We start from the raw sequence: 23,079 nt of genomic DNA on the forward strand, positions 1-23,079 counted from the left end.
CCCACTCGCAGTGAGTGACTACTCGAGGGGACCTGCCCATTAATTGGAGCCTCTCTGCGTGCTGCGGAGAAGGAAATCCCTTTGGCAAACGCTGGCCGAGCTCCGAGGCTGGGCTGCAAGGCAGATTCACTCATGAAAAAACAATTTAAAAAGAAAAAACAAACAAAACTTAAGGCCCGATACAATGCAGAGAACAAGGAGCTGAGAGAAACCCCGGTGGTCCCAGCAATACGGGAATAAGACGCATCCAGGGAAAGAGGCACAAACAGAAGTTCCTGATTGCTGAACCACCATCAGCAAAGGCACAACGGGAGCTCAGCCCAAACCTTGCGCTGAATTTCAACGCTGTCAGGCTCAGCTTTGCCCTGCGGGGCCAGCGCTGTCCCCAACCACCCCCCGTCCCAGCGTCCCCTCCAGTCAGAGACGCGGGGTTTAGGACGAGGGTTATTTATATGTGGGAGGAAGGAAGCTGCGACATTTGCAGTTTCCTGCACAAACACACTTCTGGCCCCATCGCTGCGGGGCCGCCTGGCGCTGCCTCCCCTACCTGGGTGCTCATGGAGAGGCCAGAAGAGCACGGCCCTTGGCTCAACATCATCTGTGGAGCTGGGCAAGGCGGAGGCGTCAATCCTTAACGCAGAGGGGGCTGGAATGTGCCTGGATCCAACAAGCCCCTCTGCCACACCATGGGGACAGTGGTGACAGCCACCCGGGGAGAAATGTGGGTGCACGCAAGCTGCTGGGAAGAGATCCGTGATGCTGAAATCCGGGGAATGCTACCCAGGCTGGAAAAGCGACAAGAAACAGCGCAGCCGAGTCACCGGGGAGGACAATAAAGATGATGAAAGGAGTGGAGCATCTCCCGTGTGAGGAAAGGCTGAGGGAGCTGGGGCTCTGGAGCTGGACAAGAGGAGACTGAGGGGGGACTCATTCCTGGGGATCAAGATGGAAAGGGGGAGTGTCAGGAGGATGGAGCCAGGCTCTTCTGGTGACAACCAGTGACAGGACAAGGGGCAATGGGTGCAAACTGGAACACAGGAGGTTCCACTTAAATCTGAGCAGAAACTTGTTCCTGGTGAGGGTGGCAGAGCCTGGCCCAGGCTGCCCAGGGGGTTGTGGAGTCTCCTTCTCTGCAGACATTCCAACCCGCCTGGTTCCTGTGTAACCTCATCTGGGTGTTCCTGCTCCATGGGGGATTGCACTGGATGAGCTTTCCAGGTCCCTCCAGCCCCTGACATTCCGGGATTCTGGGTCTCTGTGGGCACTGGGGCTGCAGAAATGCCAGGAGGACCCTGTGTCCTGCAAGCAGGTGGAGCCCGCCCGGGGAAAACAGGGAAGGGAGGGACCTGGGAGGGGAACGCGGGGGCCCCGAGGCCGCCCAAGCACCCGGCGGGGACGATGGTGCAGCGGGGTGTGTGCTGACACTGCTAACCCAGCAAGGAGAGCTCATTCTGCCGCTGAGCCATGCAAATATATGGGAAAAAAGGAAAATAAATAAACAGACCAAGCCCCGTGGTGAGCCCAGTGCAGCGGCGTTAACCTCACACACCGAGCAATCAGTGTCGGTGTTGGGATTTGAGCCCTCGGTGCCGCTCTGGGTCAGACCTGGTGTCAGCTCAGCCTCATCCAGGACTCTTAAAGTCACTTCATGTTGGAACAAACAACAGCACTTGGCTGGGTGCTCAGTGCAAAGCTGACCAGGATTCACCTCAGAATTCCAGAGTGTCAGGGGCTGAAGGGACCTGGAAAGCTCATGCAGTGCAATCCCCCCATGGAGCAGGAACACCCAGATGAGGTTACACAGGAACCAGGCGGGTTGGAATGTCTGCAGAGAAGGAGACTCCACAACCCCCTGGGCAGCCTGGGCCAGGCTCTGCCACCCTCACCACGAACAAGTTTCTGCTCAAATTTAAGTGGAACCTCCTGTGTTCCAGTTTGCACCCATTGCCCCTTGTCCTGTCCCTGGTTGTCACCAGAAGAGCCTGGCTCCATCCTCCTGACACTCCCCCTTTCCATCTTGATCCCCAGGAATGAGTCCCCCCTCAGTCTCCTCTTGTCCAGCTCCAGAGCCCCAGCTCCCTCAGCCTTTCCTCACACGGGAGATGCTCCACTCCCTCCAGCATCTTGGTGGCTGCGCTGGACTCTCTCCAGCAGTTCCCTGTCCTGCTGGAACTGAGGGGCCACAGCTGGACACAATATTCCATATTCCACCTCCATGCGAAACGATGCTCATGGCCCACCCAACACAAACCGCTCGGCAATGTCCGCAGGGGACGTGCCCACCCTCTGTCGCACTCACCCCCAGACGTCATCGTGTCCCTCCAAACCCTCGGGGCTCAATGTACTTGTAGAGCAGAGCCGCAAAACGTGACGGCACCAGGCGAGGAACCCAACGGGTGATGGGAGCCCCAGAATCGGCTCTGCTGGTGGTTGTGAACGCAGGCGCGGCCGCTCGCCACACCCGGCGGTTCTCACGGGCGAGCGCCAGCCTTGGCAAAGCGCTGGGCCCGCTGGCAGCCGGCCCCGTCACACTCATTAAACGCAATTAAAGCGGAGCGGGTATTCCCACCTCCCGCTGCACCCCGCTTTGGGGGATATATCGCTTTTAGACAAAATAAACAGGGAGGTTTTGCGTGGGCTCGGGCAGGTGGTTGGCACCCGGCAGCAGGTGGAAATGTCAAAGTCTGTGGCGGGGAAGCAAAAGCCACGGCGGAGCAGACATTGAGCCATTTTGGTTGGAAAAGACCCTTAAGATAATTGAGTCCAACCATAACCTGGATCCAGCGCTAAACCTGGTCTGCTAAACCTTCCATTCCAACCCCCTGTGCTGCGGCATCTCCTGGAGACAAACACAAACCCTTTTCTGCTCCGCAAATGGGAACAGGCAGTAAGAGACCATAACGCAGCTCACACCACAGTTTGCTCATATTGAAAAGAAAAAAGGGGGAAAACTCCTGCCCCAGCCTCAAGTGTTTTATTGCATAAGCTCCTCTGGAGTGATTTCTAAGCTGGTTTACGGAAGAATTTGCTATCCTGCTGCATTCTCTGCCTCCCTACGACCACAAAAAGGAGGAAGGAGACAGCTGAGCCATCTCCTCCTCCATCCACGCACCCTCCACTCCCTTGCAAACCCATCACGGGGTGGCCGATGCCAACACAACGGGACACGCGGGGCCAGAACCTCGGGAAGGATTAAACAGCCGAGAAAACACAAGCGAGGTCGTCACCCCGACCCCCTGGAGCCTGCGGATCGCTGGTGTTTCTCGCTAAGGCTCCATTGCCCTGGTACCGCCACACACCCCCCGTCAGCTCCCGGATTCCTGGCGGGTTACACGGGCTGGCCTGACCCTGGGCTTCGTCAGGAACGTTCGGCAGCTCCAAATTGGGGTGTAGGGGGTGTCCCTGGGAGTGGTACCATGCACAGGGGATGCTGCTCGAGGAGGATGAGACAGCCGCGTCGTGTCCCCATCCGCTGCGCAACAAGCAAAGGAAACAAGGCAAAAGGGATCCGTGAAGTTTTCTGCTCCCCCGTGGAAAAATCAGCAGCGCTGCTCAGTCCTGGGTCTGTCCCGAGACTCAACACCAGCATTTGATATGTGAGATTGAACTGAGACTCTTCTGGCTGGCCCGAGGTGATCGCAGCTGAGCTGGGAGCCAGTGCAGTAAGAAATGGGCTTTTCCCAGTTTGGATCCTACCAGGAAGCACTAATCACCCCAGTAAAACTGGTAAAACTCTCCCATACAGTCAAACCCTCAGGGATGCGTCACGGACGATTCCTCCTCCTCTGAACAAAGGCAGAGGTGTGGCCGAGACCTTTGCTTTAAACGTTCGGGGTTTACTGGTGCTAAAGGGATTTAGCCAGAGCAAATTAAGATCATTTCCCATCTTAATTAATTCTGCTTTCGCTTCTTGGCACGTGGGAGTCCGGCCTCGTCCAGCACAACGAGGAGGCTCCGCTTTGCATGGCCACAGAGGTTGGTAATGTGCGAAAACACAGGCAGGACGCTGCAGCGTTTCGTTGCCATCATCAGAGCCCTGTCCACAAGACGAAGAACTAAAATAATGCCCCCTAAAAAGCCAGAACCCCCTTTCATGGCCATATTGCTCCATCGCAAAGCGAGAGGTCACATTCCCCATCGCACACTTCTAATGTTTTCAGAGGCACCTGAAACCATCCCCACCGAGGGTTGTTGCACCCCTGCAGCGACAACACCTCCACACACACGTCCCCACCACGACACGCAGCTCAGGGCGTTTATAACATCGAGATCCCTCTTTCCCTTCCCAAAATACCTTAATGTTGAGTGCCAGCAATGTCACCACACCGCACCGCTGGGGATACGGGGCACGGAGGCAGCAGCATCTCCCCCGGCATCGCCGAGCACCACGGATCCAGCTGTATCCGCTAAAAGCCACGTTGCAGAGTTATCTCGACGGAGCTCCGAGCGCGGGAGGACACATCTGAGCCCGCTGGCTGCCAGCGAGGACGCGGGACAAGGCGCATCTCCGCTGCCAAGACTGTGCAGGGGAGGGGAGACCCCGGGGACGGCTCGGGCCACGACGCATCAGCCCCCTGACCTGGGCGGAGCGGGACGGCGCTTGGAAAAGCGGCGATTGTGCTTATTGCGCAAGGGCCGGGGAGAAAAAAAGCCTCTCCCCGCCCACCCCACATCCCTTTGAGGCAAAAAGGAAGAAGGCTGGAAACATCCTTCCTCTCCTGCGGACAATGCGATGGAAATAGCACGGGAGGAGCGGTGGCGGGGATGCGGCGGTGGCCGGCGGCAAGGAGCTGCGCGCGGCTCCGGCTTCCTGCCATTGTCCCCAGCGCTGTCTCCGCTGCTGTCCCCGCCACGGCTGAGCCATGCGCGGCTGCACACCCAGACGGCAAACCCCAAATTGTCCCTTTGCCCCAAAGGACCAGCCCCGAAATGCAAACCCATCACAGCCGCAGGCACAGACGCTGCCGTTGCTTTACCCAGGACACCCAGGGACGAGTTTTAGATTGAGCCTGAAACTCACGGAAACGCGGCGATCGCTGCTGGAAACCAAAGTCTTTGCAAATGTGGTGATAAAATCCACTCCTGAGACCGGTGGGATTTTCCACTGCAGGGAAATAAAAATAACAAGGCAGCAGAAGATGCTTTATCTGGACACAGCCCGCAGGGTGAAACAAAGCCCCCAGGGAGCAAGTTCCACCCTAAATTCCTCTTTTCTCCTCCAAATGGGAGGTGCACGTGTCCAGGCTGCTCCAGCACGCACGTCAGCAGCCGGAAAAACCCGCAAGGACCAACGCGAGCCCGTGTGTGATGCAGCTCGAGCCGACGAGGGCGGCAGAAGGATCTGGCCGGGGCAGAACCGCTCCGAGGTGTGAATCAGTCCCCAAACTTGGGATTGCGACTCAAGTCGGTGCCAGTTTTGTTATTCGCCTCTTGTTTTGGAAGGTTTTGCAGGACACCACTTGCAGCCCTTTCTTTCATGGTCGAGGTGGTGATAGAAACTGTTTTTCTTATTAAAAAATATATATATAGCTCTATTAAAAAAAATGAATATATACCTCTATTAAAAAGGCTTGAGATGCTTTTAGTACCTGAGCTGAGATTTCAGGACCGGCATCACCTAAAGAAGCATCACAGGATTAGCAACACAACATCAGATCCAGCGCTCCCCGCAGCCTCCAAGGGCCACAGCAGGGACAGAACCAGGAGGGAGAGCAGGACGGACGATGCCACACGTCCCTGTGCCCCCCCCGGCCACCACCCAGCACTGTGACTGGGGACCACAGGCCCCACCGAGCCCACTGGAGCATGGGGACGAGCGCTGTGCCCCCCGGTCGCTCTTTACCTCCCAAAAAGTGGGGCCAGATGCTCCCGGAGCCGCCAGCATCGCTCTGGACCGACACTTTGAGCAGAGCTACTCCGCTCCCCAAAAACTCCCACGTGCATTTTTGCCCCCATTGATGCATTAAAAACTATCATCCTGCAAGCAAATATAGAAATATCACATCCTCGCCGCTAAAAATCCACCCAACAGCGGCGACTCTAACACAGACATGTAGGAAAGCTCGATTTTTGGAGCAACTAAGTTAGCTCGCGCAACATCCTTAAGAATTTTGGTTATCGACGCGCTGCGGCGTTAAACGCCAGCGCTAAACTTGCCTTCCCCCTCCCCTCCTCGCTCCGCCGGGGGGTTTTTCGGGCCGTTACGCATCTGCCTGCGCTGGCGTCCGCTCGCGGGAGGAACACGCTGCCCCGGCGCTGCCCTCGCAGATGGGAAGGCGAGCGGGACCCAGCCTGGGAGGGGTCTGGTCACCGGCCTCACTTAACGCTTTCCAGCTCTACGCAAAGCGGCGCCGCGGGAAAAGGGGGCACGCTCGCGCCGGGGCGCGGGGAGAGCGGCCGCGGGCTCCACCGCCAGGGAAAAGCACTTTGCACGCTCCTTTTGCACATGCACTTTGCACACTCCTTTTGCACAGTTTGCATGTTCCTTTTGCACAGCTTGCACGCTCCTTTTGCACAGCTTGCACGCTCCTTCTGCACAAGCACTTTGTACGCTTCTTTTACACAGTTTGTGTGCTCCTTTTACACAGTTTGCACGCTCCTTTTGCACAGTTTGCACGCTCCTGCTGCACAAGCACTTTGTACGCTCCTTTTACACAGTCTGCATGCTCCTTTTGCACATGCACTGTGCACGCTCCTTTTACACAGTTTGCATGTTCCTTTTGCACAGCTTGCACGCTCCTTTTGCACAAGCACTTTGTACACTTCTTTTACACAGTTTACATGTTCCTTTTGCATAGTTTGCACGCTCCTTTTACACAGTTTGCACGCTCCTTCTGCACAAGCACTTTGCACGCTCCTTTTGCACAGTCTGCATGCTCCTTTTGCACAGTCTGCACGCTCCTTTTACACAGTTTGCACGCTCCTTTTGCACAGTTTGCACGCTCCTTCTGCACAAGCACTTTGTACGCCTCTTTTACACAGTTTGCATGCTCCTTTTACACAGTTTGCACACTCCTTTTACAGTTTGCACACTCCTGCTGCACAAGCACTTTGTACGCTCCTTTTGCACAGTCTGCATGCTCCTTTTGCACACGCACTTTGCTCGCTCCTTTTACACAGTTTGCATGTTCCTTTTGCACAGCTTGCACGCTCCTTTTGCACAGTTTGCACGCTCCTTTTGCACAGTTTGCACGCTCCTTCTGCACAAGCACTTTGTACGATTCTTTTACACAGTTTGCACGCTCCTTCTGCACAAGCACTTTGTACGCTTCTTTTACACAGTTTGCACACTCCTTTTGCACAAGCAGTTTGCACGTTCCTTTTACGCAGCTCACATGCTCCTTTTGCACAGTTTACATGCTCCTTTTGCACAAGCACTTTGCACGCTTCTTTCGCACAACCACTTTGCACGCTTCTTTCGCACAGCCCACGTGCTCCTTTTGCACAAGCAGTCTGCATGCTCCTTTTGCACAAGCACTTTGCATGCTCCTTTTGCACAAGCACTTTCGCATGCTCCTTTTGCACAGGTGCACACTCCTTTTGCACAGTTTGCACGCTCCTTTTGCACACCCACTTTTGCATGCTCCTTTGGAACGGTTTGCACGCTCCTTTTGCAATTTGCACGCTCCTTTTGCACAGTCTGCATGCTCCTTTGGCACAGGTGCACACTCCTTTTGCACAGCCTGCATGCTCCTTTGGCACGGTTTGCACGCTCCTTTGGCACAAGCACTTTGCGTTCTTGCCCCCCAAGGGAAGAGGCACCGGTGCCCTTGGTGGCAGGAGCCCTGCTGCGCTTCCCGTCCCCCTTCCCCACTCCTGCCCATCACCCCTGTGGCCTCCGGAGGGGTCTCAGCCTGAACCTCATCCTTGGACAGGGAAGATCTCTACGCAAGCTCAGCCTCCCGTGTTTGCGCTAACGCACTGGACGCTCCCACCCAGCTGGGACCGGGCGCTCGATCCAATTTCGTTCCTCAGAAAATCGCACGGGAGGTGAGAGGAATGCGTCGGGTCCCTTCCAGCTCCAGGCGGGGACCCTGGCTTCTGCCCTCGGAGAGAAAAAACCCACAGGCAAGGGGATGTCTGTCCCTCCAGCAGCTCCCCGGAGAGGTGCCCGATGTGGAGATGCACCCACCATCCAACACAGAACACCATGCTCATCCCTCGCCCCACAGGCATCGCTTTGGGGACCCCTCACCCCCAAATAAACCGGCCTTTGGAGGAGGTTGGGGCTGAGCGGTCACACTGGCGTCCCCAAAATGTGGCAAACGCCTCCTGCTTATCACCACGAAGGCGGCGAGGCTGTAAACACGGACGCGGAGAATAGACGGTGCATAACTCACTTCACCCCCCTCCACTTCTCCCCAAAACAAAACACACACCCAGAAACAGAAGGAAAGCAGTCGGGAAAAACCCGACAGTAATTCAACAACTATTTCGAGCGGTTTCAATCCCAGAGGAGGCTGCTCTGCCCTCGGCCGCATCCCCGCGCCGCCCCGGCGCTGCCCGGTGCCCCTTGGCCATCCCGTGCCCGGCGCCGGTGGCCCAGCTTGCCAGGGCCGTTTTCCCCTCATTTCATACCGTCTGCATCTCAGCTGGCACCTCGGTGCGAAGGCAACGCCAGATTTTCCTCCGCTGAGCCAACGCGCTTGGAAACACATGACGACTTCAGCAGATTAATTGGAAACACAGCCTGGGTGTTGCAATCCCAGGAATGACTCCAATTTCAGGAAGAAATGTTTTCATCTCGAACTGGGAGCAGTCACCCAAGTGGAAGGGCGCATTTTTGTTGCTGTAGCTCACCCGTCCCCGGTGTGCGGGCGGTGGGAAGAACGGCGCATCTCAGCCCGGCGGGGCCAATGCGCCGGCGCTTGCGTCACCGGGGACCCGCTGCTGGGATTCCTGACGCTCCCGGCGTGCTGGAGAGGGACAGCCCGAGGTTTTCCAACCTCCACCTCCCTTTGCAGCTCTTTATTGCTCCTGATGGGGTCTGCAGCCTCCTATGCTGACAGCAAGAGGTGGAAGAACAAGAGGGGATGTGAGGGTCCCCTGTTGCAGGTCGTCATTGCTCTACAGAGGGATCTGGACCAGCTGGATCGATGGGCTGAGACCAATTGTCTGAGGTTCAACAAGAGCAAGTGCCGGTCCTGCACTGGGGTCACAACGACCCCATGAACGCTGCAGCTGGGGAAGAGCGGCTGGAAAAGGCCCTGGGGGTGTTGGTGACAGCGGCTGAACATGAGCCAGCGTGTGCCCAGGTGGCCAAGAGGCCACCAGCAGTGACCGTCCCTGTGCTGAGACCTGGGGAGGCCAAACTGCCAATCCTGGGGGCAGTTCTGGGCCCCTCACACCAAGAAAGAGCTTGAGGTGCTGGAGCAAGTGGAGAGAAGGGAACAGAGCTGGTGAGGGGCTGGAGAAGGAGGCTGAGGTTGGATCTGGGGAACAATTTCTTCCCCAAAGGGCTGTGGGGCATTGAACAGGCTGCCCAGGGCAGTGCTGGAGTCACCATCCCTGGAGGGTTGGACAGACGGACATGAGGTTCCTTTACTGCGCAACTCTTGCATCTCCCACACACACACATGGGAACTCTCACCCTGCAGAGTCCCAAACTCTGCTTCTGCTGGAGGACACGGGCTTGAGGAGTCAAGGATTCCATTTCTGAGGTGACTCTACGTCCTCAGCCGTGCTGGAGGAATCACAGAATCACAGAATGGACTGGGTTGGAAAAGCCCTCAGAGACCATCCAGTCCAACCCTTGGTCCAACTCCAGTCCATTGACTAGATCATGGCACTAAGCGCCATGTCCAATCTCAGTTTAAAAACCTCCAGGACGGTGAGTCCAGCACCTCCCTGGGCAGCCATTCCAATCCTGACCACTCTCTCTGCACAGAATTGCTTTCTAATCTCCAGCCTCAATTTCCCCTGGCAGAGTTGAAGCCCATGGCCCCTTGTCCTATTGCTGATGCCTGGGAGAAGAGCCCAATCCCCACCTGGCTAGAACTGCCCTTCAGGTAGTTCTAGAGAGTGCTGAGCTCACCTCTAAGCCTCCTCTTCTCCAGGCTAAACACCAACCACCAGCTCAGCTCCCTAAAGTCAAGCTCAAGGAATGAACTTGAAGGAAGGACCTACTCCCACAGTGCATGTCCTGGACCAAACTTGCCAGAGGCTGAAGGTAAATCCCCATAAGACCATTCGCTCCATCTAGTGGCAAAGCATTCCTCTGCTCCCATGTTATTTCCCCCCCCACTTCTACAGCAACAACTCTCCCCATTCCAAGAGTTTCACCATCAGTTTGCTCAGCTGCCTTTGCTGCCAACCTCCCATGCTCTCTTAGGTGGTCCCTCCGCAGCCATCGCAACTCTTGATCTCCTCCCTTCGCTGCCAAAATTAAAAAGCTCTTTTGCAGCTCAGCTTCCCCGCTCCCAAATCTCCAGGTGATAAGGGAAGGAGAAAAGCTGGTCTATCCACCCTCGGAGCCCTGGCGGGGAAGTCTGCTCTGATATCACAGGATCCCAGAATGTCAGGGGTTGGAAGGGACCTGGAAAGCTCATCCAGTGCAATCCCCCCATGGAGCAGGAACACCCAGATGAGGTTACACAGGAACCAGGCGGGTTGGAATGTCTGCAGAGAAGGAGACTCCACAACCCCCCTGGGCAGCCTGGTCCTGACACTCCCCCTTTCCATACTGATCCCCAGGAATGAGTCCCCCCTCAGTCTCCTCTTGTCCAGCTCCAGAGCCCCAGCTCCCTCAGCCTTTCCTCACACGGGAGATGCTCCACTCCCTCCAGCATCTTGGTGGCTGCGCTGGACTCTCTGCAGCAGTTCCCTGTCCTGCTGGAACTGAGGGGCCACAACTGGACACAAGATTCCAGGTGTGGTCTCCCCAGGGCAGAGCAGAGGGGCAGGAGAACCTCTCTGACCTACTGACCACCCCCTTCTAACCCACCCCAGGTCCCATTGGCTTCCTGGCCACAAGGGCCCAGCGCTGGCTCATGGTCACTCTGCTGTCCACCAGGACCCTGCCAGGGCTTCCCACAACCCAAGTCGAGCTGCACGGTCTGCAGAAAGGACACGCCGCTGGAGAAAAAACAAACTGCAAATGGGGAGCACAGGGATGGGTTCAGCGAGCTCCCAAAAGGGACAGAGGGACAGGAGGTGACCCCAGTCTCTCCCACAGAGCGATGCCTGGGTGAATTCCTGGCTTGGCTGAGGTGCAACAGGGGACCGGGCAGCGATGCGGAGCTCACGGCGAGCAGGCACAGCCCCTGACTCCCTCGGCAGGGATGGAGGCTGCGATGGCAGCTAGATAACAAGTATTTTTATCTTCCCGGCTAAATCAGCTCCTGCAGGCTGGGTTCGTGCCAGCTTCGCCTCCTCCTCCAGCTGTTTGGCCTCTCCTTTCAGCAAAGCTTTGCCAGAGCTGGATACCGACAGGAGCGGGTGCACCCGGCAGCACAAACCCTTCCTGCAACCCCAATGCCCCTCTCCAGCCTTCAATCCTGCCCCAAAACCAATTCTGTGCCTTGTAGCGCTTTTTGTGCCTGAAAGCCACAATCCCAACCAGGTTGTGATTTCTGCTCCCTGCCATAAGGTTTATAACCCCTTTCCGATTCGGTGAAATAAGAATTTCTGGACACGGAGGAGCTGCGAGCGCTACCATCCCCTGCTCTGCACCCAATGCACCGCGCGGTGCCACTCGCTGCCGGGTCTCCGCTTCCCACATCAGCCACGGCAATTTCATGGCACTCTTCAATTAAGATTCTTGGAGACAACGTGCCAGATGGCTTCCTAAAAACACAAATCTGCTGGAAACTATTCACCCGTGGGCAAACCCTGGCCTCAAAGTCACGCAATCATAGCCTTTCTGATATTAATTTAGATATTCTGAGCAAATAAACCCACCAGGTTTTGTAAGGAGATGCCATTTAGGGAGATGTGCTCATCCCAGAGCCTGCTGTGAGGTCTGTATTTGGGTATCCCTATCTCTCCAACCGGGAGATCAGGGTGATAATGCTACGTACAGCGGAAAAGCAATGGGCAGCACAGAACTGGGAACGTCTCTTCTGAACTGGGAACGTCTCTTCTGAACTGGGAACGTCTCCTCTGAACTGGGGTGCTGTGTCAAACCGGTCGGTGGGTGGGTGAGCGTTGGCAAAGTCTCGTCTCTCATTCCCAGGGTCAGGAATGCCCAAGAGCTGCTGTAAGGATGTGAACATGGAAGTCAGAGAATCACAGAAGGGTTTGGGTTAAAGGGACCTTCAAATGTCACCTTACCCACCCCTGCCATGAGCAGGGACATCTTCAGCAGCTCAGGTTGCTCAGAGCCCCGTCCAGCCTGGCCTGGGATGTCTCCAGGGATGGTTCATCTACCACCTCTCTGGCCAACCTGGGCCAGGCTCTCACCACCCTCAGGGACAACAATTGCCTTTTATCCAGCCTGAATCTCCCTCCTTGAGTTTAAAACCATCCCCCCTTGTCCTATCACAACAGGCCCTGCTCAAAAGTCTGTCCCCATCTTTCTTATCAGCTCCTTTTAAGTGCTACAGGGGTGACAACATCTCCTTACTCCCACTTGATGTTCTTGACATGGTTTAGTGCCAGTTATGGCCCCTTTTAAGGTCTCCAAGTTGCATGGACAGAGGGGAAAGCCGTGGGGTTCTGCAGGATCTCAGCAGGCAGCACGTCGGGAGGTGTCCCCCCGCGAACCAAAGATCAGCCAGCAGAAGGGAGGACACGCAGATTTGTGCAGATCCAGCACACACCCAAACCCAAACCAGGCCTAACCCACAAATCCTTCTGCGAGTTTCTCTGTCCCACCTCCAGATGTGCCAGCACCCTGCACCCCTCCCAGGCTTCTCCTCCGACACACCCTCCACCTTCTTCGCTCGCTTGACACGTCGTCCCAGACACGTCTGTGTGGTGTGAAACGGCCGCTCCGTGCCAGCATCCCAAGCGCTCCAGCGGGGCCGCAGCCAAGCGCTATCACTTGTTCCCATCGCCGTCACAGGCCATCATCATCCAGTCTGAGCTGCTGCAGAAGGGAGACTGAACCTCCACCCAACCAGCGCGGTTACTCACGAGCAAGCCAGGTCCAACAAGACATCCAACCCTGAGGGCAAGGTCCCACCAAGGGAAAACGTATCAAAAATCCTCCTAGCTCCTTGATCTTGACAGATCTTTCAAGGGTTCATCATCATCACTGTTACAAACCCACACCTCCAAACACAAACAGAAGAGGCGGCCAAGAAAACAGAGAGGAACCGCAAATGAGACTTGTGGATCTCTGGCCAGGGAAGGAGCAGACTCCAGACATCTCCCCCGGGATTCCCTTCTGTGTCGTCTGACACGAGAAGAGATCAGACATGGTGGTGCTGGGACTGTTCACATGAGATAGACACGGCCAACACAGAACCCACAAGCCAGCCTCTGCCCCAACACATCGCTGGTTTGGTCCATCAGCCCAATGATTGATGCCTTGAGTCTGCTTTGAGGAATAACCAGCTTGAGCTTCACCATCTCCTCTCCCTGCAAGGCAGAACCTACATTTTTTGCAGATTTGAGTCTCTTCCATTGAGTCATCGCCTTTTCTGAAGTAGATAGTACAGTTCTGGCCGCAGCATTAAGACCACCCAAAGCATCACGAGCTACAGGGATGACAACAAACTCCTACTTGATGCTTCTTGACATGGTTTAGTGCCAGTTAGGTTATGGGTGGACTCATCTTCAAAGTGTCTTCCAACCAAAACGATTCTATGACTCTGTGGAGCCTCCAACCCTGGTCAGTTCTTTTTGAGGACTTTAATGGACAGGGATGTTCTTTCAAGGATTTTCATGGCTATGGATGCTGTTGACCCATGACAAATAAACGTCTACCAGCTAAACCAGCAAGAAGTCCGCGGTCCCACACATGTAGAGACAGAGGGCAAAGGATGCCCAGGAGAGAAAAGCCACAGGAACATCTTCACTGCTCAGCTGAATCTGCAACCGGAGCACTTTGCAGCTACAGATCACCACCATAGCACTGTTAGTCTTCAGATGGACTAAACCCAAGTTTATCCTCGCAGGGAAGAAGATTAACACTCACCTACAGCATTTACAGAGACACCAAGAAGTGCAAAGCTTCCATCAGAATAGGGTTCCTTGGGTCGCTGCTCGTGCCAGAATTGGGGTCACCTTGCAGCAAACCCTCTCGGTGGCAGGTGAGGCATAGAGCCACAACTCCCTTCTTGGTTACAACACTATCTGTATTTATTTAATCAGAGGAGCCGTGTGGTGCGACCGAAGTGCCACAGCATGTCTCAGGAGTCCCTAAAAATTAGCGTGGCCGGTCGGGGGGCAGAACCGGGCTCTGCGGGACATGCTGGGAGGTGCCTGCAAAAGCCGAATGTCACCAGAACCCCCAGCAAGCCCTTATCTCATCTGGGATATATGTGATGTGCCCCATTTCCCAGTTGGTCTTGAAAAATAAAGCTTCGGAGTCAGACTTGAGGGTAAGATCCAAATCCACCAGCTCCAGCTGTGATTCATCTGCCAGAGTCGACATTTCAGTGCAGATGTCTGAGCTGGCTGCGGAGACGGCAGCAATAATCCCGTCACAGACATCCTAAACCGGGGCAGTTTGTCTGTCCCGGCAGCAATTCCTTCTGCCCAGGGAGCAGCAACGCGTGGGTCGGGCTCAGATGTAAATGCCATCACTTCAGACACCTAAAACTCGGGGAATTAAACCCAAAGTGTGCCGCTCCCAAGAAGCAAGTGGCAGCTGTTGGTTGCACTGATCTTCTCTCCCCCAAACCTATGCACAGCCCAGACGACCGGTGCAGCTCCCTTTAAGCAAAGTGCCCTAAACGTGTGTTGAAATCCCCCATGAAGCATTCCCACCGCGGCCAGGCCAGCGACCGTTTCGTTCGTGACCATTTCACAACTTCTCCGAGACACAAGGAGTTTAACCAAAGCCCGCCCTGCAATTTAAAGGAACTTTTTAAGGCTCCGAAGCTACCAGCAAACTACTGGAAAACCAAATCCACAGCCTGAAGATGCTAATGTCCTCCAGGCCTGAGAAACACTGGGGTGTAACAGCACATTGGGGTCTGAGCAGAAAGATGCTCTGAGCATCTTTGAAAGCCGGAACCAACTGCAAACTGCCTGTTCCCTCTCCCTGAGCACCCACAGATTTGGGGGTACAGCACGTGTCATTTTCTACCACAAAACCAGCTCCACGTCCCATGGGCACGGCCACGTGTCGGGCATTTGCAGGTGCTCCGTGTCCATACAGGTGTACACTGTGGATGTTTGCCTTCCCGGGTGTTTATCTCCGGGCTGTGTCTGCACACAAGCTTATCTCCAAGGAGAGGGTGTGTTGCTCCGGCACACACTCGTATCTCGAGGGACGTGGGCCTTCCTCCAAGGCGCGGGCTGCGTGGGCGAGCGTACCTGCGGCTCGGTATCCGCGCCGGCCTCGGCATCTTGGTGCTGGACCCACAGGAGCAGTCCTGCTCCTCTCCGTCCCTCTTCCCAGCTTAGCCCCAGTCTCCCTTTCTCCACTGGAAAACACAGCAGCTCTTACAAGGAGGGGAAGGGAGGGATGGATGGGAAGGGCAGAGCAGGGATGGTGGGGACCTCATGGAGGAGCAGTGATCCCAATGGACATGTCTGAGGTCTCCCCACAACTTCTCTCGACACAACAACCTCAGAAAGAGCCCAAATTTCTACGTAAAAACCTCATATTTTACCACCTCACCCCAGGTCTCTTGTTCACAGAGGGGACAATTAATTTGACCATAGAATCACAGAATCATTTGGGTTGGAAAAGCCCCTCAAGTTCATCAAGTCCAACCATAACCCACCCCTGGCAACCTCATCTCCGTCTGTCCAACCCTCCAGGGATGGTGACTCCAGCACTGCCCTGGGCAGCCTGTTCAATGCCCAACAGCCCTTTGGGGAAGAAATTACCCCAAATTTCCAACCTCAACCTCCTTCTCCAGCCCCTTCCCCAGCTCCATTCCCTTCTCCGAACTCACTCCAGCACCTCAAGGCATTTCTTGGCATGAGGGGCCCAAAACTGCCCCCAAGATTCACAGCTCATCTAATGTGACCAAACCCTCCAGAGAAATGTCCCTAGCACATCCTCACCACTGGCCCTGTCCTGGCCCGGGGCTGCAGACCAAGGCCACCCCAGTCCTGGGAAGGGAATCACTTGCTCTTACATTCCCGCAGCATCATTTGGAGACTCGTTCTCCCCCGCGTGCACCGGCGCTGCTCAGCAATCCAGACATGCTCCCCCCAGCACTTCCCGATCACTCCGCGTCTTCCCCAAACACCCCGAACAAGCCTCGGCGGAGGCTCCGGCGGCGCAGCCGGGGGAAGGACGGCTCCGGGCTCCCAGACAGCGCTCTCGGCAGCGCCCTGGGATGTTTGCTTTTTTCACAACACCGGGAGACTGAGTCACGGTCAGCCTCCCCGTAGCCCGCGCTCGCCCCCGTGCCATCGCCCGGCTGCTGGGGCGCGTGTCGGCGCTCGTCTTACCCAAAACACGGCTCCGGCTCCCACTGCACACACTCGACCCTCTCGCCGGGCTCGGCAGCTCTGAACCTGTTGAAACGCGGCCGCCAGGAAACTCCTCTTCTGGCAGAGCTCCCGAGCGAACGCAGCTCGTGGATTCGTTGCTTCAGATCTAGCCGGTCTCCTCTAATTTGCCCAAGAGCCCTCAGTCTCTTACACCCACAAGTTCAGCTGTCACGGGCTGTGGGAAACCTCAGCTTTGGAAACGCTGCATTGACAGTGATGCAACTCGGGAGACATTCATCGTCTGAAGTTGTTTTTAAGGGGGAGAGGTGGATTAACGAGCCTGGATTAGGAATTGACCCTTAAAGCAGACGGCGGTGGCCAAGTGCTCGCCTCGCAGCCTCCCCGAGCTGTAACCCAACCTCCCTTCCTCTCCCTCCCCCTCAGCCCCCGGCCCTTTGCTTGCACGGTTCCTGCAATTCCTGGCCCTGGGCTTCGATGCGTTGCACAGTTTCCGCCACCATCTGGGCTCCATTTAGGGGAGCTGATGTTTTTCACAGGGCTGTAATCTAAACTTTGGTATTGAGTTTACATCTCGCATACCAGCGTCTCACCACCGAGCCTGGCCACGCAGAACGGGGCGTCCCGGCTGCCAGGCTCCGTCCCACCGCAGGACAATGTCGGTGGCTCCGCGTACCTGGGAATTGTGCTGCCATGAAGGCAGAAGACCGAGAATCAGGGATCCATGTGCATAAAGCACATATAGATCCAGCCAAACACCGACCCTACCAATGGACATGAGCTGGGAGAGCCCAACAAGCTGGGAATCTGGTCAGTGTCCCCTGGGAGCTGGGGAGGCTGCAGATGGGAGTCAAAGCCCTAGATCAGCATTATCCAAGCTCCATCTTTAGCAGCAGGAAATTCTCCTAATTTTTGGCCTTAAACCCTACCCTTATCTCCATGCAGACACTGCAGAGTCTCTCAGGTCCTGTGAGCGGTGACAGAGGGTGCTCTTTGGAGAGGGGCTTCTTTTGTGGAGGCAGTTAACGGTCACCAAGAGCCATTGGGAGCAGATGAGCATCCACTGGAGCTCTGTTTGACCCAGACCGAGCAGATACAACCTCTGAATCCACGTTCGACCTCAATCTCTGCCAGCAGCAACCCCAAACAGCCCACAGTGTCCCACCAGAGCCCCTGCAAGCCATGGCTGTGGAGCAAGCAAGGACGATGAGACACAAAGGGACGGTCCCTTCCCGAGCTCGTCCTCTTGACGCACGGGCACGCTCGTCCTCTCTGCCTGCAAACCGACAACCCAGAGCGTGGCTCCAACCTCTTCCAAAGCAAAGTTTGCTTGTGAATTCAACAGAGTACAAGAGGCTGGAAACAGCACCGGTGTCCCCCATTATGTGTCACGTCGGCTTCAGGCTACGAGCAAGTTTAGTCGGAGCAAATAACGCAGTGCCAACCTCTGGGAGACCAAGGTCCGACATCCCCTTGTGCTGCCACCTCCCGAGCACCTCGTGCCCCTCTCCCCATTGCGATTTCTCACCTCCCGAGCACCTGGCACCCTCTCCCTATCGCGATTTCTCTCCCCATCATGATTTCTCACCTCCAGGGGGTTCCAAGTCTCGCCTGCCAAGGCAGCTCGACCCAGGCACCATCTCCAAGGGCCGGAGCTTACAGAGGAGAAGAACAGATACCCATATGCTGTTATAGGAGATGAGTGGATACCCATATGCTGTTATCTCTGCTGAGAAACCAACTTTAGCAAGCGCTGTTCTGGGTGGAGAAGAAGAGGGGTACAGCTGGGAAAGCCTGGGGGGCTGGAGATGCGAGTCTAGGAAGCAGAAGCAAGTCAGGGCCTGGCAAGCACTGTGGCTTATGCGTTGTCTGCTCCATCACCGTGCGCCTTCAAAACACAGCACAGACCACATCAGAACAATTACATTGTTCAGAGAAGGACAAGGTCCTTCAGCAGCACCGTCAAGTTTGCAGCCTATGTCACAGGGGTGGGACACCCGGGATGCTTTGGGCAGCAAGATCTGTGCTCCCAGGAGCAGACCAGGACAACCACATAGACTGAGCTGCCACCAGACTGCTCTCCACCCTCTTAGGCTCCCGCTCCAGCATATATTAAACAGACATCAAAATGCACAAAGCGTCTCCAGCGCGGCACTGCTCAGCGCTCTCCTTTCCCAGATTGGTGCTCTATTAAACATCAGCGTCTCCCATCTCAAATCCACCTATTCCCTGCAAACTGAGAGCAGATTCGCTCAGCCAGGATGACTGACCCACCGCACAAGGCTCCCGACCCAGGGCTACCTGCACACAGGCAACAACCAGCCACCGGCCCAACGCGGGACGTCGGAGCCACAAGTAAATGCAGGCGGCACAGTAACCCCAGCTGCATGCAAGCCCTCACCACGGCAGTACATGGGAGAGAAAAGCCAGCCTAAACGCTAAACAACACGGGCGAGGTGCTGCGTTTGCCCAGGGGCTGGCACGGCGGCTCCTCTGCGAGACACCGGCTCTCCAGCCCCCCCAGTTACTGGTTCAGCGCTGCCAGAACACTTTGCCAACGGGCACAACTGTTTTTGCAAGAGCAGATCGCGGGCTGTACAGTTGGCCTGAGCGCTGCTGGGGCAATGGCAGCCCCCAGGGACCCCACAGGACCCCCAGGTGCCCCCCGGGATCCCGACACGTCCACATCAGCCTCCTCCACCTTCCTCCGGAGCCCCAGCCAGCGTACCAAGCGGCGGCTCCGCGATCCCCGCCGGGTAGCCAAGATGGCTCAGTCCCAGCAATCCACGAGGCTCAGCCAAACCCAAAAAATAATGTTTTCATACTTTGACTTTTCAGGCAGGATTTAGTCATTTGTGGACACGAGGGCTTGGCAGCACCGCGCTGCCTCCACTTACCTACTCCAGCGAGCAGCTGTTTACAACGGCAGAGCCTTGGAGATGGAAGGATTGTGATTTAATCCAGGTGAATTATTCCTGCGCCCTTCACGGAGCATCCAGCCCACGAGGAAGGGGGGATTCAGCATCCACGCGCACCCGTTGCGTTCAACGTGATGGACCCGCCGCACGAGACATGTCGCAGCACAACCAACCTCCGACGGCTCCGCACCGAGCTGCTCCCGCAAACCCAGCCGGGACTTTTGCCCCATCTACCTAATGGCTAAAAAATTAGTTCTAGGCAGAAAAGCCAAACCCTCTCTGAGTACACTCGCTTTAAAGAGGCAGAGTGGCTGAGACCTGGTCTGTCATACTAGAAAAGCAGGTTCCAGCCCTGGCTTTATAAGGGTTGTAACGAGCCCTGTTTGCTTATCCCTGCCTGGCACGGGCACGGAGACCAGAAGGTGACGGGTAACCAGTACAGGCTCGTGGTGGTTTAGCTGGGGGAATCCCTCAGAAACCCTCTGTGCAACAATCCCACCTCAGCGTCCCGCACGACGCCTCCAAAATTCCGTATTTAAGGTGGAAAGGGTCTCTGGGTTATCTTCCCTTGCATCTCTTCTCTCTCCTCGAGCTCCACGAGCACAGGCAGGTGCCTTCAAGCTCTGGAGAAGAAAGACATGCAGTTTATCCATCGGGGTTTAAAGGAAAGAGCTTACATGGAACTCAGGCAATGGCTTCTGCCACCACACAACCTTATTAGGCCACCACCATTACCAGCGACTACTTGGTCCCTCAGCCTGGACCTTATCTTAGGCCTAAACTCACCTTCCAAGCATCGCAAGAGCCTTGGCCAGAGCGAGCTCAGCTCCAGGGAGCTTGGGGAAGAAGGCAGGAGAAGACCTTGCTGACAACCCACAACCCACCATACACCCCGATACATTGTGCAGGGGCTACCGGCCCAGCTCCGAGCAGCCGGGACAACCTCGGATCTTCTGCAGAGGAGTCAAAGTGCAACGAGCCCTTGAATGAGGAGCCAATGTCTCCTTTAATCCCCTAATTCTTCTTATCGAGTCAACAGCAAGGTTTGCCCTTGCTACCATGTAAAGGACAGAGACATCTTCACCTCCCAAAGCCTGGCCCACTGGAACAGATGGTTTTGTCCTTGTCATCGATGTCTTACAGTACAGAAGCCACCACGTCCCTCTATTTGTCACAACAGCCTTGGATATGGGATGAGACAACAGGTTACGAACGCACGAAGGAAGCTCCACCAATAGCTCCAGTCTGCAAGAGCGCGGTGGCTCCAGTGTCACAACAGGCAAATGGTTTTACCCAACCATGGAGTCAAAACCCCCCTGCAACACCTGCGGAGGGTGCAGAGGGACCCGCAGGCTCTGCGGCACAGAATAACAAAATTAAGGGGAAATTGCAAGAAGCTACAAGGAGTTTGCCACCATCGCATCATGAGTGTCCGTCTACTGCTTTGGATGAGCTCTGACAAGCAGAGGACATGAGCTGGGAAGAGGACTTGGCTGCAGGAGGGCGGCCAAGGCTCGGCGTACCCCAGCATCTCCTCCGAACCACAATACAACCCCAGATCTGCTGGCACAACCTCCGTTACGGTTAAACAGGGTGCCTCTCCGTGCAGAAAGAGGATAAACCGGGTCTAATCTAGAGTGCCAGAAGACAGGAGGGGAGACAAAACCATCCCGTTCATCTCAGCAGAACATGAGCTGTGGTGCAAGTCCCCACCTTAGTGTCAGATTAAAACTTTTCAGGCACGAGCCCAAGGCTTATCTGCCGCTCCCCTCCCTCCTCCCACGGTTCTGCTATTAAACCAACTAACGCTACTTATCTACAAATCCTGCCTCTTAAACCAGCAAAGCCACACCACGGCTGGCGGTGTTGACACTCCACCGTGTCCCTTTGCCAAAGGGGAGAGCCCGAGGGGACGCCAGCGGCTCGCTCCCTGCAGACCACGCACCGGCTGCCTTCAGAGCTGATCACCACGATGTGGGGCTCACCACGACGCAGGTCCCACTGCTATGTGGGTCCCACCATGACGTGGGTCCCACTGCCACAATGTGGATCCCACCACCATGATGCAGGTCCAACAACGATGTGCGTCCAACCGCCACAATGCAGATCCCGCCACCACAATGTGGGTCCCACCATGACATGGGTCCCACCGCCATGATGTGAGTCCCACCGCCGTGATGCAGATCCAACCACAGTGTGGGTCCCACCACCATGATGCAGGCCCAACCACAATGTGGGTGCCACCACCATGATGCGGGTCCCACCATGACATGGGCCCAACCATCATGATGCAGGGTCCCACTGCCACGATGTGGGTCCCACCATGACATGGGTCCCACCACCATGATGTGAGTCCCACCACCGTGATGCAGGTCCAAACACAATGTGGGTCCCACCACCATGATGCGGGTCCCACAGCCACCATGTGGGTCCAACCATCACGATGCAGGTCCTGCCACCACCATTTGGGTCCCACCATGACGCAGGTCCCACCACTATATGAGTCCCACCACCATGATGTGGGTCCCACTACAGTGTGGGACCCACCACAATGTGGGTCTCACCATGACACAGGTCCCACTACAATGTGGGACCCACCGTCATGATGTGGGTCCCACCGCCACGATGTGGGCCCCACCACGACGCTCTGCAGCCAGCACCCGCATTTTCACAGGGCGATCAAACCACTCAAAGCATCTCAAAGGCCGAATTTCCACAGGAGCCCATGGCAAAGCCGGCATGGAGCAAATCTTCAAGGAAAGGAAGCTATTCCAGAGCTGTGCTTCGGAACCAAGCGTGGGATAAAGCTCGGAGAGCCACAGGAAGAATTCACCAAGGCCGCCCGTGGATCAGCAGCACAAACCCATTAAGGTCCAGACACTGGCAGAAGTTCTTCACCCAGGAGCCTCCGTGCCCTCCGGGCAGAGTCCTCGCAGCAGTTGTACAGCTGTCCCGAATTTTAAAGACAGATAAGGCTCAAATGATTCATTCAGCGTAAACCTTTATTTGTTCTTGCTTACCCAGAAGCAGCCAGCAGCTGCTAATGCTGAACTGGGCCGGCTCCCAAGCGCAAAGGCCTGCAAAAATGAGCTTAAGGAGGAACCGATTGCTCAAAAAGCAATCCTAGAAGAGGGAGCTAGAAAGAGGGAGCGCAGCGCGGCGCAGGAGGAAGAGGAAGCCAGAGAGCACCTAAAAATAAATCTTAAAAAAAGCAGGCAGGCGCAGGACAAAGGCCTCGCCTGCACGTGACCGTTCCCCGCGGCGCAGGCAGGATGCGAACTCGGCACACAACAGCAGCGCCCCAGCAACCCCACGTACGGAGCCCCAACCGCCGCGCAGCACACGGCGAAGCCGCGGCCGACACCTCGCGGCCCCAGGACGGGCTCGTTTCTCCTGTGCCGTAAATCCCTGGGGTGCAGGATGCTGCTCCTGCCCATGCCCTGTGCACAGCACCGGGTGCAAATCCATCTAAGCCGGCAGCAGACAGTTTTAACGATAGTTTGAACACGTTAAAGGCATTTAAACAAAGCCTAGAAAACAAGACGTCTCCCAAAAGCGCTCTCAAAAATATTCAAGTCCTGCTGAAGGACTAGTGAGGGGTCCCTCTGCATCCATTTGGGCAGCACCTTCCCCAGGTCTGAGC

General features: G+C 55.9%; 1 protein-coding gene and 1 long non-coding RNA gene across 11 annotated transcripts in view; one reads left to right on the top strand and one right to left on the bottom strand.

The window, feature by feature from the left end:
- HDAC7 (histone deacetylase 7) overlaps positions 1-23,079 on the bottom strand; it is a 95,308-nt gene that overhangs the window by 31,481 nt on the left and 40,748 nt on the right. Inside the window, exon 1 of one of the 10 annotated variants that reach the window (XM_065043603.1) lies at positions 16,519-16,883. The exons of 6 other annotated variants lie outside the window; for them this stretch is intronic. Coding sequence is in view for 1 of the 4 variants with exons in the window: in XM_065043600.1 (XP_064899672.1) it covers positions 2,300-2,312 (13 nt within the window). In the remaining 3 variants the exon portion in view is untranslated. Of the gene's footprint in view, positions 1-2,299; positions 3,683-4,294; positions 4,590-8,577; positions 8,601-16,518; positions 16,884-23,079 lie in introns of those variants that run through there. 3 more of the 10 variants (XM_065043604.1, XM_065043602.1, XM_065043600.1) reach the window with 3 other exon arrangements.
- Positions 1-23,079, top strand: part of LOC135576689 (uncharacterized) — a 191,757-nt gene that overhangs the window by 29,151 nt on the left and 139,527 nt on the right. The window lies entirely within an intron of this gene.

Source organism: Columba livia, chromosome 29 (genome assembly GCF_036013475.1).
Source record: "Columba livia isolate bColLiv1 breed racing homer chromosome 29, bColLiv1.pat.W.v2, whole genome shotgun sequence".
Classification (NCBI taxonomy): Eukaryota; Metazoa; Chordata; class Aves; order Columbiformes; family Columbidae; genus Columba; species Columba livia.